The sequence below is a fragment of the Puccinia triticina genome, chromosome 9A, assembly GCF_026914185.1.
Source record: "Puccinia triticina chromosome 9A, complete sequence".
NCBI classification, from domain to species: domain Eukaryota; kingdom Fungi; phylum Basidiomycota; class Pucciniomycetes; order Pucciniales; family Pucciniaceae; genus Puccinia; species Puccinia triticina.
In genome coordinates, this window is record NC_070566.1 from 2,951,608 (window position 1) to 2,962,949 (window position 11,342).

Below are 11,342 nucleotides of genomic sequence, written 5' to 3' on the forward strand. Positions count from 1 at the left end.
CGCGTGTGATGTCAGGTGATGGCCTGTGATGATGTTGTTGTGTAATAGTTCTTATGTGGTTGTGTCTGATTGGAATGGTGGTCCATGGCAGTGTTGACATCACCACAGCTTGCAGTTATTTAGTTGAATTCCTGCATATCATTTATTTATGTATGTATGTATGTATGTATGACTGTATGACAGCTGCAGGCTGTGTACCAGGCAAGCTGTCCTGTAAGTGTGACAGGTCCTCCTGAACCTGAAAGGCCTACAGGACTGTGCAACATGTTTGGCTCACATGAACCGGGTTTGCCCCTGACTTGGCTAATTTCCCTTCTTGGGGGAGCGAAGCGACCTCCAAAGGAGGGACTTACGCACTATGTCTACCCCGCGGCCTGAGAGAATTTCAACTGTTGGTGGGCACTTTTTTATAATCAACATAGCACATGGGTCTCTGGACCAAATTCCTTCTAGTTTTCATTTCTGGGACCACCCAAACTGCCCCCATCTATGTATGTACTATTTCCATCCCCCCCCATCCCTTTTCTTTGATCTGCAATACCCTTTGGAATATCATTAGTTTTGGATCCTGTACAGTGCAAGATGTGTAATGAAGGACGAAGTAGACATGATGGTGGTCATAAAAAAGTAATTTGAGGGCCACTCAAGGCTTAAAAAAATTTGAAAAACATGTGGGAAGATTCTCCATGGTCTTCTGCATCTTTTGTTCCCCCAACACCTGATCACCCAATGAGAATTGGTGCTGCTACAAAACATCAAAAAACAGCATTTTTGAAATTCTCTCAGGCCACAAGGTTGACATAGCGCATAAGTCCCTCCTTCGGCCTTCGGAGGGTCCCTGCGGGACGGCGTCCCCCCTCCACATAGAGAGGGAATTAGTCAAGTTGGGTTTGCCCGGGGTGAGTGGGAGTGAACACAGCCGAGGCGCTAAAATTCGGGCTTACGCTGTACGTAAGCCCCCCGTGGGTGTATTAGGCCCCCATGAACGGGTTACAGATCAAGAGCCAGGAGCACCAGCCGCCTTCAACCAACCAGCTAACCGACATCTCTTCTTTCTCCTCCCTGATCTCAAGACATGCCATCGTACGTACATCTTCCTTCCTTCTCACAATCAGAAAAAGTGCGCATGTTAACCAGCTCGAATAATCCCCAATTATGATGGAACAGTGAATTCGAGGACGTACTGACGAACCAGCCGATCGTAATTGACAACGTGGGTATTCATGTGTTTCCTTCGCACTAGTTGGGTCAACACCTCGGAATTCTCGGCGCAGACTCCTAAATTTTCAATGGATCGTGCAAACCTGATCGGTTATTGGACTTGGGTTGTTATTATTTTTTAGGGCTCTGGTACCATCAAAGCTGGATTTGCGGGTCAAGATCACCCGAAATGTTTTTTCCCTTCCTAGTGGGCCTTACCTTGTTCCAGTACCATATCAGATTTTTTATATTGCTAACCGTCAGATGAGTCCGCCTTTCCTTTGACTTCTGTTTTTCAATCGGTAGTGTTGGGCGGCCCAAACACATCAGAGTGATGGCTGGCTCAATAGAAGGCGACATATTTATCGGAAGGAAAGCTCAAGAGCTTAAGGGACTACTGAAAATTAACTATCCAATCGAACACGGCGTGGTTGATGATTGGGATGATATGGAACGAATATGGAATTACATTTATCAATCCGAACTGGAAACTGCATCCGAAGAGGTGCTTCATCAAGCCTTTTTCTATAAATCTGGGCAGTGACTTACATGTTTGATTTTTGCATTGTTAAATCAACCAACATCACTGCTCACTATACCTACCTACCAACTCAAACTTACTGGGACCGTCTTCAGCATCCAGTACTCTTGACCGAAGCACCGTTAAATCCATCTCACAACAGGGATCAAGCCGCCCAGATTTTCTTTGAGACTTTCAACGTTCCTGCGCTATTTACATCAATTCAAGCTGTGCTATCACTGTAAGTGCGTCAACGTGTCGGTTCCTGTCACCCTACCCCACAAGACGCGTTCGAAGGGAAGAGCAGAATAAATACATCCAAACGATCCTACCCACATCATCTGACCTTATCACATTGATGTAGATATGCATCAGGTCGGACAACGGGGATTGTTTTAGATTCGGGAGATGGAGTGACACATTCGGTACCGGTATATGAAGGCTTTTCGATCCCTCATTCGATCCGCAGGGTTGACTTAGCCGGCAGAGACATCACCAACCAGTTGCAACTCCTCCTCAGGAAGGCCGGATACAATTTTCTCACAAGTTCTGAAAAAGAGATTGTCAGAATCATGAAGGAAAAAACTTGCTACGTTGCACTGAACCCGGTCAAGGAAGAAAAGGATCACCACCATGTTGGTGGCGGTGCTTCTGGTGGGGCTAGCGGGGCAGCTGGTGGAACAGCGGGCACGGGCGTGGGCGGCGGTGGTAGTGGGGCAGGGAGTGGCGGCGGTGGTATAGGATATGGAAGAGGAGAAGATTTCAAACTCCCCGACGGGAGTGTTGTTCGAGTTGAGCTACATCCTCTACTCCTCAATTATATTGATGAGATCTCTTCTCATTTGTTTTACTCCCTCAGCTGGGTCCAGAGCGATTCCGGGCAACGGAAATTCTGTTCAACCCCGAGTTGATTGGAGAAGAATTCCCAGGCATCCACCAAGTCGTCGTCGATTCTATCAACCGAACCGATCTAGATTTACGGAAACATCTTTTCCATAATATCATTCTGAGTGGTGGGACCACACTGTGTAAAGGTTTTGGTGATCGGCTCTTGTTTGAAGTCAAGAAGCTGACTATGAAGGATGTCAAAGTAAGTGCATACGTTATCTTCTTGTCTTACACCTTCCCTTTTTGCCGAACTCCTGCATCCATAGATCAGATCAATATCGACACGACTCTGATTTATTCCGTTCACTTTTTCTTGGTTCACATAGATCAAGATTTACGCACCACCCGAAAGGAAATATTCCACTTGGATTGGTGGGAGTATTCTTGCTGGGCTCAATACATTCAAAAAGGTAAACGTCTTTCTTGACCTGATACTTTTCTGATACAATTATCATTTGTCTTCCCCATTCGGCTTTTGGAAACCATCGTACTAACTATGCTCAATTGTCGATTTTAAAAACTAGATGTGGGTTTCTGCCGAGGAATACCAGGAAGATCCAGATATAAGTCAGTCTTTCTTCCCGTTTTATTCTTTACTCTCTGACCTTTTTACATTTTGATACATTCCCATCTTATTACCGATTTCATACTTGAATCGATTCGCGAAAATTGATCATCTGGATTAACTTCTCTCCTTTTTTCGATCACTTTTTGCATGCAAAACCCAATTGGCGGTCATTGAATATTTACCAAAGTTCATCGGAAGTCGTTTTGAGATCTTGCAGATTAGATTGTTGTTTTACTTTTTTTTTGACATATTTATTTACATTTGCATCTCTCTTAGGCTTCTCAAGTTTTCCTTCTTTTCATTTTGTTGATTTAAAGATATTATGGTGATTATTCTTGTGTGATTTTATAGCTACTTTTTCTTGCATTTTTTGTTAGTTGTCGGACCCTTTTTCGTCGGGCAGTGGAAACAACAAATCAGACCACAAAGGAACATCATTTGTGGGGCGCGGATCATATAACATCAATGAGCTGAGCTCACATGCATCATGCAATCTAAATAGGAATGCTACAAATTCATAGATATTATTTAAGGGATTTCATTGGCTTGCAGAGTTGGAAGGAAGACAAAAAGTGAGAGTATGCAAGTCAGTGCTTCGATATCTGACTCTGATCCCCTTTTGCCCGTCCAGATTTTAAAACTCAAACTGTCAGAACATCCGCAATAAGTTAAACACTTATGATTGATTCCATTAGATGCAAGTTCAAGTAACGAGATTGGAAAGTTTGACATAGTAGCAACAATCAATCGAGTAGTGGACAAGAACAAAAACGGTAGATGATTCATTGATACAACAATCTTACTGAAGATGTACAAACTTGCACAAAGAGTATAGAGAAAACAAGCAAAAAATCAATAGGTGGGATCATTTTAATAAGTGGAATCATCGCCCGTAATTTGCCTCGCAAAGGAGATTGCCCAGGAAGAACACCAGATCTATTTCTTCGCTGAAAGTCGAATAAAAGAACAACAGAAGACAAAAAGGAAGAAAAAATGAAGGAAGTGCGGAAGGGGAAGGCGGAGGAACAGCAATCAGTACGAGCAAGGAGATGAAAGGATATCTTCTACAAAATAGTGAGAAGGAGGTCGAGAAGAAGGAGCCGAGAAGTAAGACATACTTAGATTTTGCAGCCATTTGGGTACTTTGGCGCCCGCCTTGAGGATATCGTCGACTTTCTGTTTGCCCTTCTCGAGCGTGTTGCCAGTCGGTTGGCTCCCATTTTGTGCATCCAAGGTCGGTGGCAGAGGCAGTGGCTGGGCCGCGCTTAGTAGCTCAGGTGTTAGAGGAGGCGGGTTGGTCGAATCTGGCAAATGTATAAGAGTCCATAATTGATATCAAGTTTGTGAGAACATAACGCGCAAGTACTCACGGTTGTAGATTTCTTCGGTGAATTTTATCAGCAGAAGAGAGGAAGGCGCCAGTTGAAGATCGAGTAAATTACTGGTGTTAATTTTCGAATCTGTTGCCAAGAATTCACGACGAGGAGGCGTTTGATCTACAATAAATACAATGTGTATAGGAAAGGGTTGGTGAGTTCGGATGAGAAGAAGAGAAAATTAGCAAGAAGTTGTATGCCCAATATTTCTTGCATAAGTGGGATTGGAACTTACACAGTACAAAGGGTTTGGTCCGGACATTTTCGAGCAACGATTCCTTGACAAACCGGTAAACATCAGATATTTTACAAGTACTGGGGAGTGCGCCTTCTAACATCGACCGATCGGCAAACTTGATTCTAATCCGAGTCTGTCCAAAAAAAAAAAAAAAAACCCATCAATATTAAGCAGAAACTTTTTTTTTTTTTTTTTTTTGGGGGGGGGAGGTAGTTTCAAACAAACAATAGGAAACCGCGCCAATTTCTCATTTTTCTTCTGATTCTGTTCTCTTTCTCTGAGTGTTTTCGTGAGCATCGGCCCGTCCGTTAATTTTTCTCTACTAGCAACCTGTCCTGAGAAAGCCCTTTGAGCCTCGGCGGCTGTCGGGATGAAATAATCGTCTCCTAGGACTTTCCACCAAACAGATAATTCAAAAATGAATCAGCATAAGCATCAATTTTTGAAACAATTTATTTTTCCTTGTGGTGCACTCGATCATGAAGGTGATGTCTGTTTGAAATACCTGGTCGTGGAGCGGGCTGAGCGTTGTTTGAAGGGAGCCATACTTTGACGTCCTTGGCGAGATGGCCAGCAGGGCGAGTGGAGAGGGAAGATGAGGCTGAGATTGCTGAGGCTGGACGGGCTGATGGGCTGGTCTCGAGGGCGGGTTTCGACGATGGCAGGAGGCTTTCCTTTTCCTCCATGTTTGAAGTGCAGATGTTTTCGCCTGGCGGTGGTACTGGTCACTCCACAGTGGGCCAGGTCGAATAGTCATTCCCCTAACCCGAAATCCGGGGGAGGTGCCCTGGCGATCGAGCGGGGGACACCGGTAGCCCCGACAACAAATTGCGTATCGATGCAGCAAACATCAGAAATGTTCAAGTGAAAACTTGGGTGCCTTTTTTATTTTTACTTACTATTTAGATGACTCCCCATTGCGTCTACAGCCCTTCCAGATTTGAATTTACACCCGCTAGAGTTCTGAATTTTTGGTGAAAAGGAATATGGTTCTCTAAGCCTGGGATTCATTAATTTACTGTCATGTGCGTGGGCATCATGATCTGGAGGTCTCTAAATGCCAACAGTTAAGTTCTCCACTATTTAGCACTGTTCTTATTGGAAAACTTTACACGAGTTTACCATGATTGAGCAAACATGGTCCCTTCTTGACTGCCATCATTGTATGTATTACAGAAAGATGTGATATTATGTACAAGACTATCAACAACAAAGCGAGAACAACAAACCAAAAACAATCTAATCTGTGACACAGGAGAGAAAGACAACATGGGGCAATGTAAATATGTAAGTGTGTCAAGAGCAGTGAGCACTGAAGAACAGGATAGTAACGATGGAATGAAAAACACGTCAATCAGAAATACCAACAAGACAAGCGAAAGGAATCGAGTGGGAGTGATAGTTTGAGAGTATCATTCAAGTGCTTTGCCTCCTGATTTGCTTATCATATCTTCGCGGGGAAAAAAATGCAGATTTCACAAAAAGAAAAGAAGTTCTTTTTACTTTGTCACAATTTGATGAATACAACGAAATTTCGTGTTTTTTCTTCTTGATAATCTGAATGACCAAAAATACGGAAGACGACGACCAGGACAATCGAGGGGAACTGGAGGATGAGTTAAATGCGGGCTTCTCAAGAGGCGAGCATTTTCTGGGCTTCTTCCAGCTCATCATCGTCGTCGTTTTGGTCGAGTTGATGAGCATCATCGTCATCATTGTTGTCGTCGTCTCCACCGGCCAAGAACTGGTCGACCTCTGCCATCAGATCTTCCTCTTCCTCGGCCTTTGAGACTGCGGCAGCCTGGGCTTTAGACTTCTTGGGCTCGGCGGCGGAGTCGAGTGTAGTACGAGAGGAGGGCCGCGCGGGGTCGGGGTGGGTTTTGGCGAGCGAGGTCTCTTCGTCTTCCGACTCATCCTCCTCGTCGGGCTCCACGGGATGATCGATGGCCCATTGGGGCCGGTTGTCCAGCATCGACTGGGCCCGTTGGATCAGCGGCGGCGGCGGCGGCATCGACTGGCGCTTGAATTCCTTCGGCTGCGCCACCGGCTCCGCCCCGTCATCGTCTATGGCCCGGTCCGCCCGCTGACTGCTCCCGAAACTCAGGCCTTCCGGAGGCGACCTCATCGCCGCATGGGAAAACGGCGAGGGCTCCACCGTCTTCTCGCCCGCTGAATCCGCAACTCCTCCTCCTCCAACCCCGGAAGTACTCGGGTTTATCGAATGACTCCCCCCTGTCCGCTGGGAGCTCCCAGCTCCAGCACCGCCACTACCAAAGAAGTTCGAGAGGACGTTGGACGGCAACAGACTCTCTCTGTCCTTGGTCGAATTATTGGCAGCGGCGAGGTCCAACTTGCCGATCGAAGGTAGACGTTGGTCAACCTTGGGAATGTCGAGCTTCTTGCCAACTTCATCGGCAAACTTGTAGAACGCATTCTTGTTATCTTCGGTCAAGAACCGACTCTTGAGTCCGCTGAAGAACTCGTCGGCCTTTTGGTTGAAGGCTTCTGGAACAAGATCGGTGAATACTTTGGGTGCTTTCGAGTTCGTCGACGGCGGTCGGGAGCTATTCGAAAGATCATCTGACAGCTTCCACGACTGCGTGAAATCTGTCTCGAAAAATGACTCCAACAGCTCGTCTGCTAGCACACACATCCTGAATGTCGATAGGCCAAGATACGCGTCTGGATTCTTGCTCGGCTTGGCTTCCTCGGTGGGTACTACTGCTTCAGTTGGGCCGGCGCCTTCTTGTTGAACTGCATCTGTTTCTGCTGGAGCGTTGTCCTTGCTATCCGGCTCCTGATTTTTGAGCGACTCCTTCTGCATCGCATCGGCGTATTCAAATGAGTTTTGCATTAATTTTGAAACAGCTTTGCGTCCAAAGGACAATCGCCGATCAGTTAAGCGTTTGCAGGGTCTGGAGATTGCGATGGCCACAGAGCTTACCAGCGAGATAATGATCACCCGGCTCGTTTCGGAAAATAAACAAAAGCGATTCCGATAACTATAAGACAAGATACCAGTCAGGCATATTTAGAAAGATAGTGCGATCAAGACGACTGACCTGCAAGACCTCGTCCTTAGTCAAGTAGCCATCTTTATCGCCGTCATGCAAGCTGAAAAATGTCTGCATATTTGCCATCAGATCGTTGAACATGAATTGGCCCAAACCGAGTACGATATCTTGGAGCGAGAGCGAGCCTTTCTGAGAGCGATCCCATGCACGAAACAGTCTAAGAAGAGCCACGAATAAGGTTAGCAGTAGTCAAGAAGACAGTCAAAGGAGTAGCGATGATTCCAGTGTTGCATACCTATCGATCATCTCATGATCAACGGCAACGCGCTCAACCCTTTCCAGAAATCCGACCGACTTGACCAAGGTCTCGTCCCTCGCCCAACTGGCAATATCAGCTAAGAATAGACCGAACGTGGCCCTGGTTATCCGCTGTTCTAGCTTCCCATCGATCTCATCGTTCTCCCAAAAACTGGCCACTCCATGACTGGTACCCACTCCATTCGGATTATTCTCACCCAAACCGCCGACCGATTTCATTTGACACTTGTAGATCGCTAGTTGGAAATGATCATAGACCAGGCCCAGTTGATGACCTGATGTAAACTTACCCACCTCCTTCAAATTCCGCAAACTCGTCCGTTTCGAGAATGATTGGATCGAGTCCACTACCTCGCTTCTGAACTTCTTGCGCGCTGATTGGATCGAATCATCCGTAATGATGTTTCCGAACTCTCGGAAGGCGGTCACCAGTAGAATTTGGAACTGGGTGATAGTGCGTTCTTTCGAGTTGGCCGAAGAGTCCGGGTACGCCGAGTCGCCCAGTGTCATAAAATAATTTCTCATGGTACTGTTGGACAACGCGAGACGTGAATGTCAATGATGTTGAAATTTGAGCGTTGATCGAACAAGCAGACACGTGATCATGGGCTGCTACCTGATTAATCCTGCGTCATCATTGATCCTGAGCAAGGCGGGGCCATTGATTTTCAGAATAGCTGAGAGAACGTATTCAAGTCAACAAAGGCTTGTGCTGGGATTTTCTGTTGAATTGCTTTTGCTTACCAAGGCTAAAATCAAGGGCAAGGGGAGACGGATGCGCGTAGAAGTTAGCACGCCCAGGTATAAGCGGCACTTTGGAAGGAATTGGGAAACTCACCCGATTTGGAACAAGACCTGTGTGAACGGAGTTTGTGGAAGATGAAAGATTGAGAAGGACTCTACTCAATCAGTTAATGGCAGAACACGTAAAACCGCGAGCACGCAGAAGCATGGGCCGAGTAGGGAGGAACGAGAAAGCTCACTCGGGGTCCGAATAACAAGACGCAATCGACGACTCGGAAGGCGAAGACGAGGGGCATAGAGGCTAGATACAAGGACAGGAACCAAGGTAGACTGGCCAGACTGAGCTGGATCTCGCGTGTTTTGAAGTGTTGGGAAAGCATCGGGAGGGTGCGCTCGACTAAATACTCGAACACCTTTTGGTCCAAGATGGTGCCGGCCATGGTAGGCGTATAGTAAGAAGGTAAGATCTGATCACACAAGATCGACAGTAGATAGAAGCATTGCTCTTCACTCGCATAGATTAGTAACGCAGCCACCACGATCTGGTGGTTATTAAGTATAAACAGGTCGATCAATCAAACGTTTCTCGAATTAGGCTAAGGTTTCCAAAAGCTCACGTTCATGGCCTGGCAGTACCCTAGTCTTGGGTTTTTCCACGCGTATGCGGACAAGACGTTCCTTAGATTCTGAATACCTTTGGCGTCGTTCTGATAAGCCGGATATTCGGGCAAGCTCCGATTGAGATCTTTCTCGATCTCATCCAGACTGAAGTTCAACTTGTGCTTCTTATTGAGTTCGATATCATTCAGTATTCGTTCGTATTCGCCAGCCTGTTTCATGCGTAAGTAAACGGAGCCGGTCGCGATCTCCCATATCTCTCCCCTTAATTTGTTGGGTAAACCGACTTGGACGAGTCGAATGAATGTCGGAAACTTGACGAGCGTCAAATTCCGGCCATTTTCTGATGATAATGGGTTTCAATGCTCAGCTTATGATTGGGAGAAGGGGCAAAGAAGAGAAGGTGTAAAAAAGCCCATTGAACTTGGGATATATACGTTTGAAATAATCTTTCCATAGTTTAACCTTGCTCTTCTCTCTCAGTTTCCGTGGATCACCTGGATAGCGAAAATGGGCGCCCAATCCAGCATGGTAGCCGCTCCCGATTCCTTGGCCAGTGGTGTGTGTACCGTCCTCTTCGGCGGATGCAGACAGGAGATGTTCGGAGTAAAAGGTGGATACAAACGGTTTGAGGATCTTCATTTCTGGGACGGTTGCTTTGAGTTGGCTCCTCAGATTTGCACAAAACGTCTCGCAGCTTGGCTTGAGGCCATTGAGTTGTAATACCTGACCACCACGTGAAGTAGAGATTGGTTTACTATTTTGTTGTTAGAAGTTGAGTGACTAAGAGAGTGAGCAGGGCGACAAACATATTTCAAGTCCTCGTGCCAGACTATGAAACAGATGGCAAAGGGGGGAGGACCCAAGTCGGAGGTTTGGACAGGCGCGACCTTTTCGACCTTCCTGATTGTAGCCAGTGGGAGAGAGAACCGGCACGACCTCCGATCGACAGAGACGAAGGTCAAGAACCGTTCGGTTAATGATAACTTTCCAGACTGTGGGAATTTCGAGGTCAGTCAAGATATTCAAGCTGGAGTGGATGGCTTGATACCCACGTAGACGTCTGGTTTGGAGTGTAAGCTGAAGCTGGCATTGATCTCGGTGAGGGGGTGTTGGTCGTGTGGTAAACCGAATGCGTTACAGAAGATCGACTGATCGGTAAAGAAGAAATTGGTGAGTTTAGTCCTGTGGATGGCCACTTGGATGGATACTGACGTCTGGAGTGGGGTCGCTGAACATTTCCTTTGTTTGATATTTCCGCAGCATGTTGTTCGATGTTGTTGGTGATGTTGTTGGTGTTGTTGGCTGGGTGGCTGTGGTTGAGTGGATGTGGTTGTTGGTGAGTTGAGGTCAACTTGGCTCAGATTACGTAATCAGCTCGACCAATCTGGACAGAACGGCCATGAGCTCACATTTTTTATACATTTGCTGAATTGAAAAAGTAGTTTCCTTAGTTAAATATCACATCTTTTGAGCTTGGAGAGAAATCAAAGCAGTATTTCCTGAATATACACCAGATCAACAAAATCTAGAGGGAAAAAATGTACTGCTGCGGTTTGGACAAGACATAATCTACTCTGATCCATAATAGTTATGGTGTTCAAAGTTGGCTTGCACAATTTTATGCATGCATAAATCATAAAATCATAAAAATATTTTGGTGAGGAAATTTTGTATTACATAATCAGACAGTCATATCCCCTGCAAAAAATATTTTATGATGTTATAATTTATGCATGCATAAAATTATGCAAACCAACTTTGAACACCATAAGTAAAAATTATAACAAGCTATAAGACTTTTTGAAATAGAATTTTCATGTTGGATATGTATCTCTGCATGTAAGTTGGACTCTGG

General features: G+C 45.8%; 3 protein-coding genes across 3 annotated transcripts; 1 reads left to right on the forward strand and 2 right to left on the reverse strand.

Annotated features, from left to right (window-relative positions):
• Positions 1 to 1,075: 1,075 nt before the first annotated feature.
• PtA15_9A297 (uncharacterized protein) lies at positions 1,076 to 3,383 on the forward strand (the record flags this gene model as incomplete). The annotated part of the gene is made up of 10 exons (XM_053172491.1): positions 1,076 to 1,083; positions 1,168 to 1,213; positions 1,344 to 1,408; positions 1,507 to 1,705; positions 1,837 to 1,961; positions 2,085 to 2,511; positions 2,580 to 2,810; positions 2,935 to 3,018; positions 3,133 to 3,175; positions 3,364 to 3,383. The coding sequence occupies 10 exons, from the start codon at positions 1,076 to 1,078 to the stop codon at positions 3,381 to 3,383; spliced, it is 1,248 nt and encodes a 415-aa protein (XP_053023727.1).
• A 729-nt stretch (positions 3,384 to 4,112) lies between these two features.
• On the reverse strand, positions 4,113 to 5,476 carry PtA15_9A298 (uncharacterized protein; the record flags this gene model as incomplete). Its single annotated transcript, XM_053172492.1, has 6 exons — positions 4,113 to 4,123; positions 4,295 to 4,480; positions 4,547 to 4,672; positions 4,788 to 4,923; positions 5,016 to 5,182; positions 5,296 to 5,476. The coding sequence occupies 6 exons, from the start codon at positions 5,474 to 5,476 to the stop codon at positions 4,113 to 4,115; spliced, it is 807 nt and encodes a 268-aa protein (XP_053023728.1).
• Positions 5,477 to 6,423: 947 nt separating this feature from the next.
• On the reverse strand, positions 6,424 to 10,723 carry PtA15_9A299 (uncharacterized protein; the record flags this gene model as incomplete). Its single annotated transcript, XM_053172493.1, has 12 exons — positions 6,424 to 7,658; positions 7,735 to 7,792; positions 7,853 to 8,021; positions 8,100 to 8,651; positions 8,739 to 8,799; positions 8,961 to 9,021; positions 9,106 to 9,408; positions 9,484 to 9,827; positions 9,922 to 10,210; positions 10,294 to 10,479; positions 10,540 to 10,635; positions 10,700 to 10,723. 12 exons carry the CDS (start codon positions 10,721 to 10,723, stop codon positions 6,424 to 6,426), a joined length of 3,378 nt encoding a protein of 1,125 aa, XP_053023729.1.
• Between the last annotated feature and the right edge of the window lie 619 nt (positions 10,724 to 11,342).